Below are 24411 nucleotides of genomic sequence, written 5' to 3'. Positions count from 1 at the left end.
GTCTTCTGGCGCAAGCCTCCTATCATTTTCGTCGACCTCCTCTGGACCGCCTCAAGTCTTCTTACGTCTTTCGCCAGATACGGTCTCCAAAACTGAACACAATACTCCAAGTGGGGCCTCACCAATGACCTGTACAGGGGCATCAACACCTTCTTCCTTCTACTGACTAAGCCTCTCTTTATACAGCCCAGCATCCTTCTGGCAGCAGTCACTGCCTTGTCACACTGTTTTTTCGCCTTTAGATCTTCGGACACTATAACCCCAAGGTCCCTCTCCCCGTCCGTGCATATAAGCTTCTCTCCTCCCAGCATATACGGTTCCTTCCTATTATTAATCCCCAAATGCATTACTCTGCATTTCTTTGCATTGAATTGTAGTTGCCAGGCATTAGACCATTCCTCTAACTTTTGCAGATCCTTTTTCATATTTTCCACTCCCTCTTCGGTGTCTACTCTGTTACTAATCTTGGTATCATCTGCAAAAAGGCACACTTTTCCTTCTAACCCTTCAGCAATGTCACTCACAAACCTATTGAACAGGATTGGCCCCAGCACCGAACCCTGAGGGACTCCACTAGTCACCTTTCCTTCCTTCGAGCGACTTCCATTAACCACCACCCTCTGGCGTCTGTCCGACAGCCAGTTTCTGACCCAGTTCACCACTTTGGGTCCTAACTTCAGCCCTTCAAGTTTGTTCAACAGCCTCCTATGAGGAACTGTATCAAAGGCTTTGCTGAAATCCAAATACAGGGTAATCCAAATACAGGGCAAGCAGTGGCTTTCCCCATGTCTTTCTCAATAACAGACTATGGACTTTTCCTCCAGGAACTTGTCCAAACCCTTTTTTAGCCAGCCATCTACTTATACTCCAAGTTACGGAATTTATTGTTAATGTGAATGAATATATTTAACACTTAATGTAATTTTTAAAATAAATATAGAATTTTAAAAAACAAACAAACCTTTTTTTAAACCAGCTATGCTATCTGCTCTTACCACATCCTCTGACAATGCGTTCTAGAGCTTAACTATTCTCTGAGTGAAAAAAAATTTCATCCTATTGGTTTTAAAAGTATTTCCATTTAACTTCATCGAGTGGCCACTAGTCTTTGTAATTTTTGACGGAGTGAGAAATCGATCCACTTATACCCGTTCTACTCCACTCAGGATTTTGTAGACTTCAATCATATCTCCCCTCAGCCGTCTCTTTTCCAAGCTGAAGAGCTCTAACCGTTTTAGTCTTTCTTCATATGAGAGGAGTTCCATCCACTTTACCATCTTGGTCGCTCTTCTTTGAACCTTTTCTAGCGCCACTATATCTTTCTTGAGATAAGGAGACCAGAATTGAAGTAATTAGTCAATTAGGTGATAACAATAAATTATTGGTGTTAACACTTAATTGGCAGTAATTAGAAGTTACACAAGGGTCTGCCATTTGCCCTGTTGTATAACACGCGTGTCAAAATTTCATAATGTGCAACTTCAGTGGTGGTGGAGGGGTCATGGCCAGATCAGGGGCATTCCCAAAAATTAGGCATGGTGTTATATAGAATGGCTATGGAGCTATGAGGGTCCACTGAAAACTTTTCAAGCAGACCAAGAAGAGAATGATATGGAGCCATGAAACTTACAAGTTAATCCATACTTTTCATTTAATTTCATATTGTTGAAACGAAAAGTGTCAAGAAAAGTATGGCATTACTTGTAAGTTTCATGACTCCACAATCATTCTTTTCTTGGTTGGGCTAAAACTTTTCAGCGGCCTCTTGTAACTGCCATCAGTTAGATGCGCACATTTACAAAGCCTTTGGCAAGCATAAATGTTCAAGCCCATAGTCAGACACAGAATGTATGTTACGCTAGCAGTGTCTCACTTCCGGCTCACCACACAATTGTTTCCCACGTACTCACCTTTATAGGACCCCCAGGGACCCCTGAAGAAGACTTTTTGTCGAAACGCGGACCGTGTTGGGTCCTGTATCCCTAGCGGACTAGGTCCTTTAAGGCTCTTATGTGGATGGAATTATTTTATGTGGATGATTTCAGTGTACCTTTGGAACTTTGACACTTTCAAATAAAGTCCATTTAGGAACATCGTCACTCCACAGAGTTTTTTTTGGTTTTCTCTGGATTTTCTTCTTTGTGGATATTTTGGGGTCAATTCCTTTTGGTTTTTATGCTAGTATTCTGTACAGGTTATTTCATGCATAGAACACTACAAAATACTAGCTTAGCGCAGATTCATTCATTTCAATTTTCTATACTGTTCTTCCAAGGGAACTCCGAACGGTTTACATTAATTTATTCAGGTACTCAAGCATTTTCCCTGTCTGTCCCAGTGGGCTCACAATCTATCTAATGTAGCTATACAGTAAATCAGAAACTATAGCTCAATCATTACTCAAAGTAAGTGGAAAGTCAAATTTAATTGATGAACTTATTTCCAGTGATAAAAGTAATATTAACAACAGAAAGCACCTAATTTTTGGTGCCGTTTATTGAGTCTATCCCATATGCATCAGCACTCTTGATTGTAAGGCTTATCTTTTTAGGTATTATTAGCACATGAAACCTGCAAAAAGCCTATAAAGGAAAAGCCTTGCAACATGCTAATTTTGCAATTAACGTTCTTTAGAAAAATAAACTGGTATAGCACATGTTATATGTATAGGTGTATTATTTGAGTTTATTTTTATGTAGACATGCAGTTTGCCCGCCTTATAAGTGTAAAAATACAGATAATTATAATATTGCTGCAGCTACACCTTTCAACTCCCAAACTCTTTGCTGAAATATTCATAAACAATCAACTTAGATGGTACTATACAACTATTAATCTAAACCTCCTCAGTGTATTTTGTATTGCTAAATTCTGCATTCATGAGAGGTTGAAAGCCCTTTCTTTGCCTCCTGTGCAGAAAAAGGACCAGCAGTATAAGCAGCAGAATTAATCCAAGAAATGCTCCACCAACGGATGATCCGATCAAAACAGCCAATGCACGAGCATCATTGTCTGAAGCTGTGAAAGAGGCAAGATTTGAAACATTATTTTAAAAAATGCAAGTAATTGTTCTATATATCATGCCAGCAAAAAGATTAATGGGCTAATAGACAAAGGGAAGAACAACAGAAGAGGCAAGTGAGATGTCTGATTTCCAACCAACAGTTATATTTATTATACACACATAATTATTCCACAAAAGTCCATGGAAATATCATAAACAGTTCCAAAGTTCTTGTGTGTAAATAATCCAAGTGTAATCCCAACTAGGATCCAACTTTCGGCAAACAAGTTGCCTTCTTCAGGGGCACGCCAAGTCACTAAGGTGAATAATGTAGAACAGAACATGGCAATTTATAACACTTAAAATAAAAAGTATATGAAAAACTTAAACTATTTAAAAATCAATCCATATGAATGTTAAAAAGAGGTAAAAAGTCCTAGAAATGAAATATAACACCATAGGTTGGGATTTGAACCTATAAAACCATATTAAAGCATAATATAAAACAAAGATAAAATGGATGAATATAAATACGTGACAAACCCATAGGGGTTATATATAGCATAAGATAAAGAATATATGGGTGTACCAGAGATATTATATAGGAACACAGTAGGTGTGCTACACAATATCTATCACATAAAATTTGAATTTAAACAGCAACATAGAACAGTAAAACCATTGTGTCAGTCTAATCATCTACTCATGTGTTCGTGTAAACAAGAGGTGAAAGAAAAAATTAGAGGAAAACCAAACTGTACCCACAGTTTGTGAGCGGAGAAATCTAACGCTGAAGGTGACTCAATTCAAAATGATAAACTAGACCAACTTTTACCAGAACTCGGAATGCAGTAAAAACATTCTGTGAAAACAAAATATGCAATGATGTAGGCATAAGAACATAAAAATGTCTAAAAATAGCATGAAAAATTAAAGGGATCCAATGAAGACTGGTCAGCATCTTCACACTGGAAAGGTACCAGAAAAAGGATGCAATCGATGCATGTATTTAAAAGGGAAAAACAGCATAATGACGGTGTGTGCTTACAGAATAGGTGGCAGGGGCTAAAATCCAATTATCAAGCAGGACCCAAAATGAAGCAAACAGTGCCGGCGATTCCGAATGCAAAACAAAAAGCAAGACAAAAAGAAATATCTACAGACCCCTGATTGGACATGGGAAAAAAAGGCACATGGGTGTAATTACTGTTAAAAAAAAAACACATAAGAAAAAATGCATGAATATCAAAAGGTTTAATATAAAAATTAGACTGTGATAAACAGTGTATGATTTATACACAATGAAAGTAAGTAAACATAATACAAACTAAAAATAAAATATATGGACTAAACTTAAAAACATCGCTAACTTGTCTTTATGTTCATATACAGTATAGTTATCCAAGTTAGCGATGTTTTAAAATCATACACTGTTTATCGCACATCATATATTGGGCAACATTGTGCCAGTCTAATTTTTATATTATTTAAACCTTTTGATATTTATGCATTTTTTCTTAGTGCTATTTTTAGTCATTTTTATGTTCTTATGCCTATATCTTTGCATTTTTTGTTTTCACAGTATGTTTGTACTGTGTTTTGAGTTCTTTTAATTGAATTGAGTCACCTTCAGCGTTATATATATATATTCATCTGTTTTATTGTTGTGTATTTGTTTTATATTATGCTATAATATGGTTTTACATACTTGTTTTTCTGTGCTATATTTCATTCTAGTACTTTTTACCTGTTATAAACATTCAAATGGATTCTTTTTAAATAGTTTAAGTTTTTCATATACTTTTCGATAAAAGTAATCACAATGACTGTAGTATGTGTGTGAAAGTTGGGAAGTGAGTGTGAGTGATGGGGATTAGGTTCACTGACTAAATTATTCTGATATTTATTAATAAATTAAGTATTGGTAAGTTGTAAAAGTACTGTAATGAAATGAACTGTGGAAGATAATATTAAAATTGAATGGATTAAGATAATCTTTGTTTGTATCAAATATTTAATAGCTGGTTTTAAAAATTTGAGTTATCCAATAGGCAGCTATTTAATTAACTGAAAACCCCCCCAAGCTTAGGCTTTATGCATATTTATTGTGAATATCCTGAAAACCTGCCTGTGGTTTCTGAGGACTGGAATTGCCTACCCCTGACAAAGCTATACATATAGCAATGATATTCACTATTCAGAAAAAAAACTGTCCTAAATAATACTGAACAGCTATATGTATAGTGACTCAATAGAGAAGTGTTTTACAGAAATCTCTTTGAGAAGATAGGGCTTCCATTATTAACAGTGAATATGGACTATGCATAGGGAACAATATTTTTTCTCTCTCTTTCTGAAGTCAGTTAAAGCCTGTGGAACATTGTATTTAGGAATTTCAACACTTTCAGCAAGTTCTCAAACTGATTTGAAATTCTTTACTTAAAGGCTAAAAAAGTTAGGAAGTCTACTGTCATTCCAAGCAGCAAAACTAAAAATATTGCCAGAATCTTAGGTGCCATATCGGATTATAGAATATTCCGGAAAAAAATCAAAATGATATATTTAAGAAATATGTCCTGCAATGCCAATCCAATGGAAATGTCCAGATACCTCTTATTGTAATCCACCAGGAACTGAAAGGTTAAGGCAGAATAGAAATCAATTAATGAAATGTATGTAATGATTATAATGTAGTTTGAAGATTAACAGGGTTGTATATTCCTGCTTCTTTTGTTTACATGAGTCTCCATCTTAAAGCCTTCCTCATTCCAACTAAATAGGCTTTGGTAGTCCATTTACTTTTAACTTGTAGACAGGACTATTGCAATTCCCCATATCAGAGATTACCTAAATCTAATTTTAGAAGGCTTGGCTTATTCAAAATGTGACTGCTCATCTGTTTTCTGGAGCAAAGAAGCTAGAGCACATCACCCAGCTTCTTACTGTTTATGTTGGCTTCCACTTGAAACCTGCTCTAGATTTACCATTTTCCCTATTCAGGTCAATATTTGGCCAGAGTGATCAGTTTCTTTTAAATGTCAGCCACTGTGGCAAAATAAGAGTGAAGGGCCTAAAGGTTGTTTTGCACATATGTGATAATATGTATGTGTGTAAAACACACCTTATAAATTTATCCTGCATAAAAGCCCACATGATGACCAGGGCATGGCTATTGTCACATGATTCACACATAGGATGTTTGGGGATGGGATTTTGGTAGAGCATAGTTGAAATTATAATTTAGGTGCATGCTTTATAGAATAGGTGCATTCACACCTGCTCCTATATGTGTGCAGCTTCATTTTAGCCATGTTTTCTGCAGCTTTTCTGGAGCAGTTCTGCCTGACCTCCTAGCTCTTGTAAAATTGCCATCTTCTCTATCTGAAAAATATTACTTTTGCATCTCCTGAGAACTAGACTTATTTGTTTACCTTATGGGTTTGTGATGTATGAGTGTTGCTTATACTGTAGAATATAGTGATATGATTTCCTCAATATATGCTTTTCTCAGGCATATGAATCTTACCTGGTAATTGAATGTCATACATATAGCCAAGTTGTTCAGCAGTTAGAAAGAGTTCATCGTTGGTCACTGGTGGGAAGAAAGGTACCATGTTGTACATCCGATTGTGACCAATAGGAGCCAACTCCTGGGGCCAGACAGCATCTGAAGGATTAAAGCGTTTCATCCATTCATCAAAAATGGCATCCGTGAAGGAATGAAGGACCTGCAAATTAAGTTGCACAACTTTCTTATCAAGAACTATGACATTTCAAGACATAAATATGACATAAGACTGTAAGAACATTTCAAAGAGCAGTGTTGTCTAATAAAAGGCCCAGGATGGGGGTGGGAGGAAGTGGTGGCCCCTGTAGACCTCTTGGGCAACCCTCATCATCATTCTGAGACTGCACCTTCAAAAAGATATACAGTAAATAGGATGGAGTTGGTCCAGAGGGCAGCTACAAAATTGGTCAGTGTCATAAAGCATATGGGGACAGAAGTAGAGACCTCAATATGTATACTCTGGAAGAAAGGTAGGAGAGAAGATATGATTGAGACTTTTAAATATCTCCGTGGCATTAATCTATAGGAGATGAGTCCTTTTCAAATGAAGGAGAACTCCAGAATGAGAGGGCATAATATGAAGTTATGAGGTTATAAGCTCAGGATCAATTTAAGAAAATACTTTTTTTTTTTTAACAGAAAGGGTGGTAGATGTGTGAAATCCCAGTGGAGGTGGTGGAGACAAAGACTATGTTTGAATTCAAGAAAATGCGGGACAGGCGTGTGGATTTCTCAGGGCGAGGAGATAATGGATGCTGCACATAGGCAGATTGGATGGGCCTTTGGTCTTTAAAGGGACATAATTCTATCCTAGCTTTCTTTTCTGCTATGCTCTTGGTCTCTACCCAAGCTCCCAATGGAAAGGGGAAGTGGATGGGAGAAAGAGCCACATGCGTGAAGGACATGGTATTTCCCAACAGATCGAGAGAATATATTTGGAAATGCTGATCTCCTTGAGGATATACCCAATGAAAAGCTTGAAGATTGCTGGTGGGGTAGATGTCATTGATAAGACTCACACTAATCAGCAATGTTGAGGCATCACATGGGAATATATTTGACGGCTCTTCTTTTATTATTATTTATTCAATTTTCTATACTGTTCTCCCAAGGGAGCTCAGAATGGTTTACATGAATTTATTCAAGTATTCAAGCATTTTTCCCTGTCTATCCTGATGGGCTCACAATCTTTCTAATGTACCTGAGGCAATGGGGGGATTGGGTGACTTGCTCAGGGCTATGGGGAGCAGTGGGGGTTAGAGCCCACAGCCTCAGGGTGCCCCCCTCCCCCGCTCATATGGATTCAAAGTGGGCCCCACTTAAACATTAATTGTCATTTTAAGTTTCTTAGGTAATTTGATATTATTTTGCTTCCTCATGATCAGTTTTTTGTGTTTTTTTTTAAATAAAAAAAGAAGGGTGCAGCTGTTGTGTGTGTGTTGTGTAAGCACATAACACGTGCACAACAGCTGCGCCCATTAAAATAATTAAAAAAAAAAAAAAAAGACGGCCACAGCTGAACCAGTAGCCCCTGCTCTCCCAGCCAGCCCCAACAAATATTTTGTTTAATGGATGCTGCTGTTGAACAGTTACCAAAAATGGGGGTGTTGCCTTTTGTGCTGAACTCTGAGAACTTTCTTAAGAGATCAGATTTTACAGGTGACCCTTGAGGGGAGGAATGCTGGCCTAGTGTCTAACCCTAACCTGGTTCTAAGAGGGAAGTTGTAGAGGATCTGCATTAAAGATAGTTTTCACAGCAACCTGTGAACTACTAACTGTCTGTTAGAGAAGGAGGGAAGAGAACATTCTCTTTCTGAGAGGAGAAAAGTAGAAGACAAATCTTTGGGTAATATACATTATTTTGCTCTGAGCTTTGATAGGTTTGGGGAGAAAAGCTCAATTTTAGGTTCCCTTCTAAAGACAGTTTAGATCTTAAATAAAATCCTAAGGCTCTCTATACTAGTCTAATATATTCCTAGTAGCTTAATAAGGTTAATTAATTAGCTCTTGCTACTGGACAGTAGCAAGAGGGTTGCTATCCAGTGTCACATGTATGACTTTCTCCCGGTTGGCGAGAAGTTATATGTGTGTGCTCACTGCTAAGAGCTACTAGCTCTCAGAGAACGAGTACATTCCCTTGAGACTACAGTAGCAGACAGAGGAGCTGAGGGAGACAGAGAAATACATAGAGGAGACCTACAGGAATGTTGTAGAGAAGTCCCACTTCCAGTCTGGTAGCCCCTGTGCTGCCTTGGATGAGAGAGGTCTCCTTGAAGGGAGAGCATCACTCTGGTGAAGTAGGAAATAATCCTGTAGCTAGGACCCGCCCACTAGGGGATGCAATATCGTCTCGCACCAAGGATGTGTCTCCAGGGGCTTCTGCCCAGGAGGGAAAAGTTAGAACAGCAGTTGTAGTTGGTTATTCGATTATTAGGCATGCAAATAGCTGGGTGGCTGATGGGCATGAGGATCACATGGTCACTTGCCTACCTGAGGTGAAGATGCCAGACTTCACACGTCAAATAGATAGGATTTTAGATAGTGCTGGGGAGGAACCAGCTGTCTTGCTACATGTAGGTACCAATGACATAGGAAAATGTAGGAGGGAGGTTCTGGAAGCCAAATTTAGGCTCTTAGGTAGAAAGCTGAAATCCAGATTCTCCAGGATTGCATTTTCAGAAATGCTCCCATTCCACGCGCAGGACCCAAGAGGCAGGTAGAGCTCCAAAGTCTCAATGCGTGGTTGAGACGATGGTGCAGGGATGAGGGATTTAGATTTGTTAGGAACTGGGCAACCTTCTGGGAAAGGGGGAGCTTGTTCCGAAAGGACGGACTCCACCTTAACCGAGATGGAACCAGGCTGCTGGCACTAACATTTAAAAAGGAGATAGAGCAGCTTTTAAACTGAGATGTGGGAGAAAACTGACAGTCGCCTAGGAGCGGATGGTTCGGTGTGAGGTATCCTTGGAGGATACTATTGAAACAGGATATTTAGGGAGTCCCCGTAGAGAGGTTCTAATAATGGTGATAGAAAGTCAGGAGGATTTAAGGGGAAGGAAGAGTAAAAGACTCCAATTTTCCCTGTCTTCTCAGCAGAATGTAGTTGCAAGGAAAAAATACAATTTGAAGTGTCTGTATACAAATGCTAGAAGCCTAAAAAATAAAATAGGAGAGTTAGAGTATATAGCACTGAATGATGAGATAGATATAATAGGCATCTCGGAGACCTGGTGGAAGGAGGACAATCAATGGGACACTGTGTTACCTGGGTACAAATTATATCGCAGGGATAGAGAAGATCAAATTGGAGGGGGGTTGCGCTATATGTTAAAGAGGGAAGTGAATAAAATCAAATAAACATTATGCATGACATAGATAGCAGTGTGGAATCCTTATGGATAGAAATTCCATGTGCGAAGGGAAGGAATATAAAGGTAGGGTTATACTACTGTCCCCCGGGACACAATGAGCAGACAGATGAAGAAATGTTTTCAGAAATTAGGAAAGCTGGAGAAATGGGCAACACTATAATAATGGGTGATTTCAATTACCAAAACGAATATATATGCTGGACACTTCGTTCAGACAATCTTGAATACAACCTATACCAGTCCAAAAGGGGCTTCAATGGCACATTGAGGAGCACCAGTAAAAATTAATGGAGAATAAAGATCTCAATTAAAAGGCTTCATGGGTCTACAAAAACTCCAATTTCAGTGCTACTAAAAAAACACAATCCAATAAGCTTTGTAAAAATACTGTTGAATCCAAGATGACTGAAACAATCTCACAAATGTGCAATTCATAAGCAATGTTCTGGTATCAGCACTACTTATTATAGTGCATAGCTGTACACCTGGGATCCAGCGCTGTGATTTTCCTGCTGCTACTTTACTCTGGTTCAATGCAGTAAGTTCCCCTTCAAAGAAACCGAACAGGGAGTCCTCGTTTCGCTAATTATAGCTGCATCAGGGGTTGAAGAAAACTTATAACCAGTGCTCTTGCGAGTGCACACTCCCGCACAAACTATCACAGTTTCAAAAATGGCTGTGATAGTTTGTGCGAGCTTCCCCATGTCTATCTCAAAAGCAGACTATGGACATTTCCTCGAGGAACTTATCCAAATCTTTTTAAACTCAGCTACACTAACTGCTGTTACCACCTCCTCCAGCAATGAGTTCCAGAACTTAACTATTTCTTTGAGTGAAAAAAATGTTTCTTCCCATCTGTCTAAAAGGTATCCCCACATAACCTCACTGAGTGTCCCCCAGTCTTTGCAATCCTCAAAAGAGTACAAAAATTGATTCACCACCACCCTCTGTAGACCCCAACCACATCCCCCTGAGCCACCTCTCCACCAAGCTGAAGAACGCAACCTTTCCAGCCCCACCTCACATGAGAGTTCAATCCCCCCTATCACTCTGGTCGCTCCTTCCTGATCCGCTTCCAACCCCATCACTATCTCGTTGAAATACAGTGACCAGAACTGAATGCACTAAGGGTGGGGACTCACCACCTTCCCAGTCCGATTCACCATCATTCTCCCAATTATTCACTGCATTCTGCCTGCACCCCTGGCCGCTATCGCACACTAGATGGACGACCCAGCATACTTTCCACGATAACACCCAGACCCACCCCTATCTGCTGACTCCCAGCATTCAGCAATTGTAATTTGGATTATAATTCCCAACATGCACCAGCTTGCAAACCCCCCCCCCCCTTCGCCCACATACACACTAAACCTCACCTAACATCTGGATTTATTTATTTATTTTTAAAATTTCTATACTGTTTATACATACCGTATTTGCCGGCGTATAAGACGACTTTTCAGTACCTTAAAATCCTCCCCAAAGTCGGGGGTCGTCTTATACGCCGGGTACTGTTTAGAGAGCTGCACGGGGACGCCCCTAGGGTCGCGGGGATCCCATGGGGACGCCTCCGAGGGTCGCGGGGCTCCTGCGGGGCTGGATGCTCAGTCTTCTGGATGTACGTGGCTCTTCTCCCTACCTTCTCTGCTTGCAGCACAGAGCAGAACGGAAGTCTTCCCGACGTCAGCGCTGACGTCGGAGGGGAGGGAGGGCTTAAACAAAGCTTAAACAAAGCCCTCCCTCCCTCCGACGTCAGCGCTGACGTCGGGAAGACTTCCGTTCGGCTCTGTGCTGCAGGCAGGGCAGGTAAGGAGAAGGAGAGTAGCCTCGCGGTTCGAGTGGCTACCAAGGGAGAGGGGCGGCCCGCCCCTCCCCGCCCCGGTTGCAGCACAGCCGGCCAGGTTCCCTTACTTTTGTGGCACTTCCCCGACCGACCGATAACAGCCCGGGTCCGACAATCCTCCCTGCCCTGTAGCCGCGAATCTAAATTACCTTCTTACAGCAGCTGTAAGAAGGTAATTTAGATTCGCGGTTAAGGGCAGGGAGGTTTGTCGGACCGGGGCTGTTGTCGGTCGGTCGGGGAAGTGCCACAAAAGTAAGGGAACCTGGCCGGCTGTGCTGCACCCGGGGCGGTAGAGAAGGAGGGGGGGGAGAAGGACGCTGAAAGGCCATGGTGAAGACAGGAGGGGGGGGGAAGGACTCTGAAAGCACTTGAAGACAGAGGAGGGAGAAGGAGGCTGAAAGCACATGGGGGAATACAAAGGGGTGGAGAAGGACGCTGAAAGGCCATGGGAAGGGTGGAGGGGGGAGAAGGACACAAAGGAAATGAGGAAGAGAGAGTAGGGAGAAGACGCTGGCAGGGAAGAAGACAGATGCCAGACTATGGGGGGAGCAGAGAGAAGAAGATGGGTGCCAGACCAATTTGGAAGGGGGAAGAAAGGGAGAGGCACAGTAACAGAGCAAATGGAAGATGCAGATGGAAGGAATTGAATGAGAACATGAGGAAAGCAGAAACCAGGCAACAAAGGTAGGAAAAGAATTCTATTGCTTTAGTGAATTAATTAAAATTGTTGAAATAAATTCTGATGTTCTTTTAAGTTTTATTTGTTGTGCAGAAGGTGTGCGGAAGAAGGGGTAGTCTTATACGGCGAGTATATAACAAACTCTATATTTTAACTGTAAAAGTTGGGGGGTCGTCTTATACGCCCAGTCGTCTTATACGCCGGCAAATACGGTAATTTACATACATAAAATTGTAAAAAACATAATTAGACAAACAAACAAATAATCCACAGAGAACATATCCACAAAGTAACACCAAAGGCTTATACATAGAGTCATGAATGATTCTACAATCAACAACACTAAAAAATGATTGTCTAGAAAAAGGCGTCTACAAATAAATGTCCCTTGAGTAATTTTCTAAAACTACCCTTTTCACAGTATTTTCGTATTTAGCCCACAAGGGAATTCCATATTTTAACTCCTGCACAACAGAAGGTCATTTTATGTCTCCGCATGCTTTGGGTTAGCATTTGTTTTCAGTGGAGCTAAATTCTCAGAACATAATGATCTATATAATAAATAATTAGACATGGTATTCTTGAACAATTCGGGTGTGGTGCCATACAAAAATTGATGGTAAATCATTACTACTTTATATTGTATTCTGAAAACAACTGGTAACCAGTGCAATTGTTGGAGATAAGGTGAAATGTGATCATATTTCGATAATCCCATTATCAGTCTTGCTGCTGCATTTTGAGCAACTTGCAATGCCCAATCCTCCACTTTCCCAAGGTCCCCTACAATCCTTCACAAACAGAATGAGTTCCCAAAGAGTCTAGTATCATCTGCAAATCCTATCACTTCACTTGCTGTTCCAATTTCCAGATTATCTACAAACATGTCAAACGGCGCAGATCCCTGTGGCACTCCACCACTTACCCTCCTTCATCGAGAAAAATGACAATTTAGCCCCGCCTAAGACCCACCCCCTTGAAATCGCTGTGTGGTATGGATCTCCATTTGTAAATAGCAGTTTTCTGAAATTGATATTTATATACAAGTATGTATGCACATACATTTGTAAATGCCACCATTTACACATGGATATGTTTTACAAAATAATGACCAATGTGTCATCAGATGCAATTAATACATATAATTAACCAAATATACACAATAAATAAAACTAAAGTCTAAAATAAATGTATTTATTGTCAGTATTCCTATTGGTGCTGAATGAGTGTATTGTATCTCTCTATTCCTGAATAGTTAAGGTGCAGCCTTCCCAGCTTTATTTAAAGTTTTGGGTAGCAGGTCCTAAAATATGGAGGGATTTTTTATTTTTAAAGCCAAAGAGCGCCTGTCAATAAAGTAACAGTTTATTTAATTTTGTTAATTGAATCTGTGAAGGGGAAAGAGACGAGATAAGAATTCTTACCACAAAAATGGGGTCATTGGCTGCAGAGTGAGGTAGAGAACTGGTGCCATTCAGGAAAGAGTGCACCAAGTTATGAAGACTCACCACTGGAGAGTCAAAGGTTCCATCTGGTAGATCAAACCCTTCAAGGGCATTCCTACATGCAAGAATTAATATTTGAAAAAGAAAAGTTTAAAGCAAAGATGCTGATCAAATGACTATGACATGTATATCTTGAACATGTTTCTTATTTTCAGAGAGATTTTAACATTCCTGGAATCAGGGTTGTAAATTACCCTGAGGTGATCATATCCAAGTATAATATCTCATTGGTATTGACCATTTCTAGTCCCCCCCCTCAAACTGTGGTTCTCTGAAATCACTCCATTTACATTATTGTATGTTGCATTACATTTCTATACTGCTAAAAGTTTGTCTATGGTGCTTGCTGCCTTTGCACCGGCACTGTATTAGTGATCTTAGTCCACTTCTAGAAGCCCTAGCAGAAATGCTGATGTCACAGTCACAGCCTCTATCAGAGAGAAGCATTGAATGAGCTGTGGAGATAATAAAATCTCGTTGAGCATTTATCTCCCATGTTATATTTGGAATAAATTGGAGTGCAAATGTTTCTTGTGAAAGACTCTATTTGAAAGAAGTTAGACTCCTGAAGAAGACAGTGAAACAGAGCTCTGTTGAGTACATCACGGACTTACCTCAGTTAAAGATGGACAGTTCCAGCTTTTATGAATTCAGATAAGTTGAACTTTTTTACTGAATTCTCATTATATTTGTTGCTATACATTGTTGGCCCTCTCTTTTTTTATTACTATATCTTTTTGAACTTTGAGGATTTGTCGAAAGAGGGAACAAATAAGCTATAAACTGTTTTCTTTTTTCTTTCTTATTTATTAAGTGGTGTAGTTTTTTTGAAGCACAATTTGAGCACTTAAGAGACAAATGATGTATCGGGTGAATCAACTTGGGCTCTAATAGCCTTCACAAATCATTTAGCCCAGGGGATACTGCTACAGGGCACCTAATTTCATTGCAGTTCCCCGATACTGAAGTCTCTAAAGTTTCTTTTCCTTAGACGTCTCACTTTTATAAGGTTTTTTTTTACACGCCTTCTCATTTGTTCAATTTTCTTTTTTGTGTTTTTACTTATTTTCCCCTCTTTCTTCATTATATGAGTGGAGGTGTCCTCCTCTCCTCATATTATTGCTGATTTTTTTGAGTTTTGGAAAAATTATGTTAGCGGTCTCTTCCTATCTTGATTTTAGAAAATTGTTAAAGACTCAACTCTTTTTTTCAATCAAGTTCCTTATATTCAACTTGATGTATTTTATCTGTTCTGTGTATTACTTCTTTCCCTGCCATGCCGGTATTTTCTGCGTTATATTGTAAATGCTTTCTGTCTTTATCTGTTTTTAAGTCCATTATTCTAATTTGTATTTTATCTGTATCCCATGTATTAGCTCACCTTGTTGTGAACTTTTTTGGTATGGCGGTATATAAGAATAAAATTATTATTATTATTATTATTTTATGGGACAGAGGTGCAAACAAAAAGTGAAGTCCCACCTGAAACTGAAACTTGAATTCTGGTAAAAAGGAGGATTGTCAAATTCTTTAAGTGAAAGACATTTTTGCACATCATCCATACTTGGCAGGGGGCTTCCGGCCTTTCCATCTGCATTTCTCCGCAGCAGACCTTCATTGCTTCCGTTGCACAGAGTCACCAAACGATTATAATCATCCAAGCTGAAGCACAAAGCCAAGCACGTGTAACAAATTAGTAGACTTGAAAACTAGCAATACATGGCCCAGCGATTATGCTGCAATGTCTGAACAATGCAAGCAGAACTAAATTAAAGTAAAACACATATCCATGATAAGAAAACCATAGATGCCAATTCAGTTAACGACGAGCGGGTGCTGAATAGTTGTCAACCCAACCGATCAACTTCCTAAATTCTGAGCGTTATTTTGCCACTGAAGCTGAAGAGTGTTATCTTGTTTCGTCAGGTGCCAATTTGCAGAACCGAAATTCTATGTTTTGACAGTTTCACGTCATTGATTGAACCGTATCCACGTCATTCACTTCTTGGTTGGGCTGAGAACTTTTCGGCACCCCCTCATAAACTCAATACGCACCTAGCCTGTGGTTGCTTTCTCTGCAATAATGACCATCCAATGTTAAACTTGCCATGTCTTAATAACTAGTCAACAAAGGGTTGCATAGACAACATTAACCCAGCTCTTGATAAATATTTGGTTAAAATCAGATATTCCTTTTTTTATTCTGAACTCCAGTGCAGCACCTGTTCCTTTAAAAGACTGATTAATACAATTATGCATATTCTTTTTTCTTATTTATGAACCGTCTTGGGAGAGGCTGCCTGGTGACATCCTCGTGGAATTTCCTATTTTCCAATTGGTGTGGTCCAAGGAAATCTAATTAACAATTCATAGTATTGATTAAATTTCATTTTTAAAATATCCCTTTCTTAGAACTATCTAATTTTTGTAAACAAACAAAGGTCCAGAAACTTCTATGTAATACAAAAAAGCCATGTTTGTCTCATAGATGCTGATGCTGTACATCTCATCCTCCAGAAATATGCTGCTTTATCTCAATACTCCAAATGTCCCTAAGACTAGTTTTTGGCTTTTTATTCAGGAATTCAGATATTATTTTATACCAACAGGCGCCCTGATGTCCTAGCAAATCTGTTTGGAAGCACAGGACCTGCATGCTATAATGATTTTTTAAATTTCGCCAATCAGGGAATCCTTTCTGCTGGGGCATAATAAGATATTCAGATTAGTTTGGGGTCCGTTGACGTCTTTTGTAGATTTGCTATAGTTGTCCTTTATCTTTATCTTTATTTTCCATTGTTTTTTACCCACACATCCATGGATGGGTGGGAGCGGGACGGGGGCATATCTTTTGTTTTGGTATTATTCCTGATGGTAATGATGGATGGGGTAGGGAATTTTTATCTTTTGTATAGATACTGTTTGATTATAAGTGCTTGGTTGATTATCATTATTTGTATATAAATTGTATTGCACTTTTTGTTGGCATTAAAAACTAATAAAGTTAAATATCCCTTTCTTTAATTAGAAAGTGGCTTGTAACAAATAAAATACATGTTTAAAAAAATCATACAATAAAACTCAGTACAGAACAACAATTATGGTACATTTATTGCACCCTCAAATAAATCTCTGTTTGTTTTGGAATTCCAATTATTCAGGCTCAATCACAGATTACAGGTAATGCACTGAAAATTTGAGAACCGCTCCCATGTTATGGAAGAACCTACCGTCAGATCTCAGACAAGAAACATCCCTTGAAAAATTCAAATGTAATTTAAAAACATTCCTTTTCAAAGACGCTTTTTCAGTTTGACTCTATTTTCCGTAAGCCCAAATAGCATCCTTGTAATCGGCAGTACCGAATTAAAATGCTTCTTTCGAAGCGACCCCTAACCTAGTATGCTATTGCCCTCTCGTTTTTTCCCTCTCTTTTCGTATTTTATTTTTGACATTGTATTTAAATTCTTACCATTTCCCACTTTTCCTTTTTGTTCCAGTAAATCTATTTGTTTTGTCATTCCCCCCCACACACTTTTTTACTTAAAGTTTTTATTTTATTTTAACAATGCTCTGATAATTGTAAACCGTCTAGGTATGTTTTTGATAAACGGTATATCAAAGATTAAATAAACTTGAAACTTGAAGGAACGACCCCATTCATGATCTTTCTGCAATTTAAATTGAGTCACTAGAACTACCTCAAAAGACCTCAATGATTGAGATGGTGCATCAAAATGTATCCTTTCGTGAAAATGTAGAGGAGTAAAACCTAGCTTAGGGCCCCTTTTACAAAGCTGTGGTAGCGAGACCCGGCACAGCAGTGTTGTGAAATATTTGGGACTGAGATGTGGGGGTTTTTCCCTACCTAAACACCTCAGATCTTTTTAAGACCTTAAGAAGCTGACCAGTGGTAGTCTATAAAAGTTAACAAGAAAGAATATTGTCTGGGATTTAGTTTATCTAGGCCAGGGGCTGCAGCCCAGGGCTTGCAAGCCAAATGTGGATATTCTCTTGCTTCAATGGATTAGTGGCAACGATTCCTGCAGCTGCTAACCAGGAAGCCTCTCTACCACATCTCGCCCTTTGTCAGGATTTCCAGTTTCTGCCTGAGCAGGATGCGACAGAGGAGAGGCTTCCGGGTTAGCAGCAGACAGCTGTAATAATGGTTACTGCGGATGGACAGACTAGATGGACCATTTAGCCTTTATCTGCCATCATGTTTCTATGACCCATTGAAGCAAGAATGAGCATAATATTTGTGAGTGGGGATGGGGTTGAGGGGAAAGGAAATATGTTGCAGGAGGGATGAGAGTGGTGAGAGAGGGAGAAATGGACATAAGGGGGACATAAGGGGGAAGGAGAAATGGTGCATGGGGACAGAAAGATATGGACATGGGGTGGAGGGGAGAGAAGAAGAAATGGACATTAAACTATGTGGAAAGAGTGTCACAAGTCTCATTAAATTGTTTTTCTTTATTTTCTATAAGTACTTGAAGTTTTGTATTTTTTTTGTGTGTTAAAAGCATATATACCCATATCACATTAAAAATCATATCTCAAACCTTCCTCTACCCATTGCAGCTCTTTGTAAATCTTGGGTCAAACATTTAGGATATAATGGCTCTGATTTAAAAAGGTTGCTGGTCCCTGGTCTAGGCCAATTCCTATTTGTATTTTTGCTTTTTAAGATTTCCTCTATTTCCTTTGCCTCCACCCTTTTTTATACTGGTCTAAGGAAGAACTTGTATTTCTTGAGTATTTCTCTTTTGATTTATGCCGTTGTATTTTTGGAAGAACTAGTTCCCTGTTTCTAGGCAAGTAATTTAACTTGAAATAATTGATAAATTAATAAAAATAAAAATTTTAGTGCATTGTCCCATTCAAGTGACTCTAATTGCTGCTGCCTAGCTTGACAGCAGCCATTCAGGGAGTGGCGCGGGACCAGGAGGGTCAGGAGTGTGGAAAGCTCCTGCCGATACAGCGCTGGACCAATGGGAGTAATAACAAGATACTGGGTGTGTGTGTGTTTGGGGGGGGGGGTATTCGCTCCATAGGACGCACCCTTATTTCCACCCACTTTCTTCAGGAAAAAAGTGCATCTTATGGAGCGAAAAATACGGTACATGTTTTAAAAAAAATTTTAAGCATATATTATTGTAAACCGTTTAGGTATTTCTTCATACACGGTATATCAAATGATGAATAAACTTGGAAAATTCTACTGCGGCTTTGTAAAAGAAGACCTTAGCTTGTGAGCCCTTTGGGAACATGATAATACCTTTTGCATCTGAATGCAACTTGCCTTAAGCTACAGCAGAAAAAGACACAAATTAAATACAAAATCTCTTTCCAACAAATGAATAAATGTAATTACGGCAGCCTTCCGTCAATGTTTTCAGTCTTCTGTTAATCTTAGTGAAGATTGTTGATGGAAGAACCTACTCTTACTTTTCTGATCAAGCAACTCCTTTTATTTATTTATTACTGTGGCTCAAGTTACTATCATGTCTATTTTTAAACACTAATAATCTGCTTTACCTGTTGCAAACTATTTCCCAGTTTGAGAATCTGGAATTGGTGCTAATTAAGCTTGGATCTTCTCGCCTTGGAGCTCCCAGCAATTGGTCAGTGCATACGTCACACTCATTCTGTCCAGTAGCAAAGTTCCAATATGGCAAGGCAAAGGATTCATTGCCAGTCAATCTCTGTTAAAATAAAATTATACCCAAAAATATATCTTTCATTGAAAAATCTGTCATGAGCACAAAGAAGTCATTCTCTTCTGGATTGGGCAGAGAACTTTTCAGCAGCCCCCTCGTACATGCATAAATGCTGAGATCATTGGAACTTGGCATATAGGTGCATTAACGTGAAACTGGGTGAGGTATGGGTGGGTGGCTCATGGGCATGTCTCCAAGTTCCATGCATGTCTTCTAGAATTCTATAAGTGTGCAATTTAGTTAACAAGACAATCCTCACTGATAATTTCTAATTAACAAGCAATTATTGACACTTCATTAGAATTTACATGCACTCTTTTCTAAGCGTATTCTTTAAATTGGTGCGCATAAATTCTAGTGCATGGATCTCAAAAGGGGAGGGATATGGATGGGTCGTGTTATAGAATATGCTCGAACCGCTCATAATTTAGATGCAGACATTTATACCAGGTTTTTATTGGTGAAAATGGCCACACCTAAATATTATTCACGTGGACAGGTGTTAGGTATGGCCACAAACCATACCTAACTCTGGATGCAGTATATACAATAATGCTAAGCGCAGATTCTTTCATTGTCAGTTTTTTAGGCAACATAAATCGAATTTCCTACTGTCTTAAGTGAACAATTATAAACTAACAGGGACTTAAACTAGAAGAGGGGGGTGGCTAGTTGAATCTAGCTGTCACCTATAAGAAATAAGTGAAGTACGAGGGGTGGAGACTGAAAGATAAACATCCCACAAGAGACCTGTAAAAAAGAGGTAAATTTGAGAATATGGAGAATATGTTCAAAAATCCATAAGGCTGCTTTTGAAGGGTATAGACAGAGGTGTCAAAGTCCCTCCTCGAGGGCCGCAATCCAGTCGGGTTTTCAGGATTTCCCCCAATGAATATGCATGAGATCTATTAGCATGCACTGCTTTCATTGTATGCTAATAGATCTCATGCATATTCGACTGGATTGTGGCCCTCGAGGAGGGACTTTGATACCCCTGGTGTAGAATGAAGTAATCTACAATAGTAAAATGAGACTTTTAGGCTCATGAGTCAATTTGTTCTTGTGTAGCTTGCCACAAAATGCTTACTAACCTGTAAATCTCTTTCCAGCAACAATAAATGATATCTGTGCCAGGTAACAAAAGCTGGTCCCTGATGGGAAAAGTCTATGGCTGTGAATGGGCGACCAGGACCTAAAAAAAAAAATCAGAAACATGTGTTTCATATAGCCTTTGAGTTGCAGTTGAAGTGCCATTTTAAACCATACATGTATGCAATTCAGTCAGTTTTCCCATCCCTTGCAATTAAGGGCAACATAATTGCAGTTCTACCTTGGGTCCTGTAACTTTTTATTGGGAAATACCATAGAGGTTTGCAATTGTTTCTTACAGCCCCTGGTCTTCCCCTCATCCAGATATTCACATGGTCTGATCTGCTTCAATTTTGAGACCTAACACATTCAGACCTGTGTTGCTGGGCATGCAGTTCAATTCTTTGTTGTTACTAGAAGACATAAAGGGGCAAATTCTATAAATGGCGTCCTATCAATGTCTAACTAGCCAGTCGGGATGCATATTTTTAGAAAAAAATCTACCCGAGGCAGGTGGCCTACACTGTAGGCATTTTCACGGGTCTAGGGAGATGTGTAGGTACACACCTAAGCTTGCCCAAGGCTGGGCATGGGCATGGTTTCATCCGGAAGTGGTCTTAAGCAAGTTTAAATAGCCCTAGGCATCTCTCTAGAGCCGCGACAGATGTCTGAAATGTAGGACATTAAAATGTTGGCCCACATTTCAAATAGACGTGACCACTGAGCTGATCGCTCCAAAGAAATCTCTGTGCCAAGATCAGCTGAGCAGCTGCGACAGGGAACTCCTGAACCCCACCATAAGTCAGCCAGTAGGAGGGATGGCCGCTTCCTCCTGCCACCACTCCCAAACCCCCACTCGACACTGTCCCTGGAAGGACAGATGCCAAATTCCTCCTGCTGGAACCCCTGAAACAAACCCCACAACTGTGATAGGCAAGAGGTATATCCACTTCCTCCTGCCTACAGACCCTCACCAAACCCATGGCCACACCCCAATTTACAATCGCTCAAAGACTCAAACCCCCCACCCCCTGGCACCCCCCAGACCTAAATCCTCTACCCTGGCACCCCCTGATATGGCGAGCCAGAGGGCTATTCCCTCTAGTCACCAGGCCCACCTTTTCACAATGATGGGCCTTCCCCTTCTTGGTGCATCCTGGGATGCACCTGGGAGGGGCCTAAGGGGCCATGGGTGTGGCCTTGAGTGCCTCCTATGGGAGAGGCCTTAGGCAAATGGGCCAATCAGGGCTTCAGGTCTTTCCCTGGGGCATTCCAGGATGCACCGGGAAGGGGAAGGCCTGCCATTGTGAAGAAGAAGGCCTGGTGGCCAGAGGGAGTAGGCATAGGGTTACCATATTTTTTTTTTAAAGTCCCGGAAATATAACCCTGCCCCGTTCTGCCCCAGCCATCCCTGCCCTGTTCTACCTCCAGCCCTATCCCATTATGCCTCTAGCCCCACCCTGTTATACCTTCCAGCCCCACCCACAGAAAACTTCCTCTTTGCGAGGAGCTTCCTCTCTTTGCGAGGAGCTCCAGTCGCGTCTGGAGGGCCTGAAGCATGTGTGGATGTGTGTAACATCATCTGCACATGCTCAGAGGCCCTCCAGATGTGGCTAGAGCTTTTTAGGGGCTTTCCAAAACCTGGACAAACACTGGGTTTTGGAAAGTCCATCTGGGAGTCTGGACAGTCCTCTAAAATGAGGACATGTCTAGATTTTCCTGGATGTCTGGTAACCATAAGTAGATATCCATCTGGCCCACAGTACTACAAAAGGTACTTGGGGTGGGTGGGGGGTTTTGAATCTGGGGGGGGGGGTAATAGATTGGGGAGTCAAGGGTTTGGGGGGGCCTGCTGGCAGGAGGGAGTGGGCATCCCTTCTGTCAAGGGACTTCAAGGGGGGGGGATCAGGGGTGGCAGAAGGAGGAATTGGGCATCCCTCCTGCTGCAGATAGTGTCAGGTGGGGGTTTGGGGGTGGCAGCAGGAGGAATTGGGCATTCCTCCTTCCTTGGACAGTGTTGGGGGGTCACTGCTGCTGCCGTGCAGCTCAGTTGATCATGGAGATTCCCTTGTTGCAATCAGCTCAGCGGCAACGTGATTCTTGACATGGGTGCTGGTTAGAGAATCAGGATGGTTAGGTGGGGTTAAGCATCTATCCCTTAGGGCAGACACGATTCTGTATAGAATGCCGGTGTGCGATTCTCAGCTGCTTCTTAGGTGGCTGCAGAAACCAGCGTCCTATACAGAATTTCCCCCTTAAAGTGTATCAAGTACTCAATAATGCACCATTTATTATTTATTATCATTGGCTCTTAAACAGGTTGGGAAAAACAGAATCAGAGAAAAGTCTGTCCTTTAAAAATCCTGACTGCAAATATTTGAAAGTAGGATCCTTAAAACAATACCTGCAAAACAAACACGTAGTTGAATGTAGTCCATTTCTAAACCCTCCTCCAACAGCCGCAGATTTTGGATTCTCTTCCCTAATACGAGTGGATTACAAATTTATTCTTTTGGTGAACGATTGAGAAGCGAGGAGCTCTGAATTGACTCGTCTATTTTAAGATAAGTACTGTTGGGGGAGGGTTTTAGGGACGGACTTCATTCAACTCATGCTTCTGTTGCTGGCATTGTTTTAAGGCACCTACTTTCAAATCTTTGCAGGTTTTTGAAGAACAGACTTTTCTCAGATTCTGAGTTATTCTCTGATCTGTTTTTCCCGACCTGTTTAACAGCCAGTGTTAACAAATGGGGCTTATTGAGTACTTGATACACTTTAAGTCTGTATCAGAAGCTTTGAGACTCAGTTTTTTTTAAATTGAATCTTATTTTATCCAAGCAATATTTGAAAATATACAGAAAAGCAAATTGGGGACAGTTTCATAACAAGGCACCCTTAGGGCTCCTTTTACAAAGGTGCATTAGGGCTTTAACGCGCGGAATAGCGCGCGCTAGCCGCTACCACCTCCTTTTAAGCAGGCGGTAATATTTTTGCTAGCGTGCGCTAATCTGGTGCGAGCGCTAAAAACGCTAGCGCACCTTTGTAAAAGGAGCCCTTAGTCTGTTATAGAATACAGTAGTAGCGGAAACAAGTGCACCTAAATATGCTAAGAAACATATGTGATTTTTAGTGTTCTATAAGTTGTGTCTATTAATTGGAGACAAATCCATGCCCCTCCCATATTGTACCCACACGCCCACCACCATTGTAGTTATAGCACTGATATGCTCTCTTATAGAACAGCAAGCAGTACACTAACATAAGAATAGCCTTACTGGGTCAGACCAATGGCCCATCAAGCCCAGTAGCCCATTCTCGCAGTGGCCAATCCAGGTCACTAGTATCTGGCCAAAACTCAAGATGCAGCAATATTCCATGCTACTAATACAGGGCAAGCTGTGGCTTCCCCCTTGTCTTTCTCAATAACAGATTATGGACTTTTCCTCCAGGAACTTGTCCAAACCTTTCTTAAAAGTTATACGCGTGGTGTGTTTTCTGTGCACATGGGCACACGAGGCACAGATAACTGCATGTGACCAGTTATAGAATTGAAGAGCACCTTTCCAAATTTATTCAATCTGGATTTTTTGTCAGTTTTGATCTATGCAATTCATTTCATTCACCAA

General features: G+C 40.3%; 1 protein-coding gene across 1 annotated transcript in view; it reads right to left on the bottom strand.

The window, feature by feature from the left end:
* Positions 1-2160: 2160 nt before the first annotated feature.
* DCT (dopachrome tautomerase) overlaps positions 2161-24411 on the bottom strand; it is a 49743-nt gene continuing 27492 nt past the window's right edge. The window contains exons 3-8 of the mRNA XM_033949222.1: positions 20788-20888; positions 19515-19681; positions 15456-15635; positions 13893-14028; positions 6531-6732; positions 2161-3018 (exon numbers count right to left, since the gene is read on the bottom strand). Of these exons, the coding sequence (XP_033805113.1) occupies positions 2837-3018; positions 6531-6732; positions 13893-14028; positions 15456-15635; positions 19515-19681; positions 20788-20888 (968 nt within the window). The 3' untranslated portion in view covers positions 2161-2836. The remainder of the gene's footprint in view (positions 3019-6530; positions 6733-13892; positions 14029-15455; positions 15636-19514; positions 19682-20787; positions 20889-24411) is intronic.

The sequence above is a fragment of the Geotrypetes seraphini genome, chromosome 6 (assembly GCF_902459505.1).
Source record: "Geotrypetes seraphini chromosome 6, aGeoSer1.1, whole genome shotgun sequence".
NCBI classification, from domain to species: Eukaryota; Metazoa; Chordata; class Amphibia; order Gymnophiona; family Dermophiidae; genus Geotrypetes; species Geotrypetes seraphini.
Note: the sequence above shows the minus strand (reverse complement) of the source record. Positions and strands in the feature narration are given on the sequence as shown.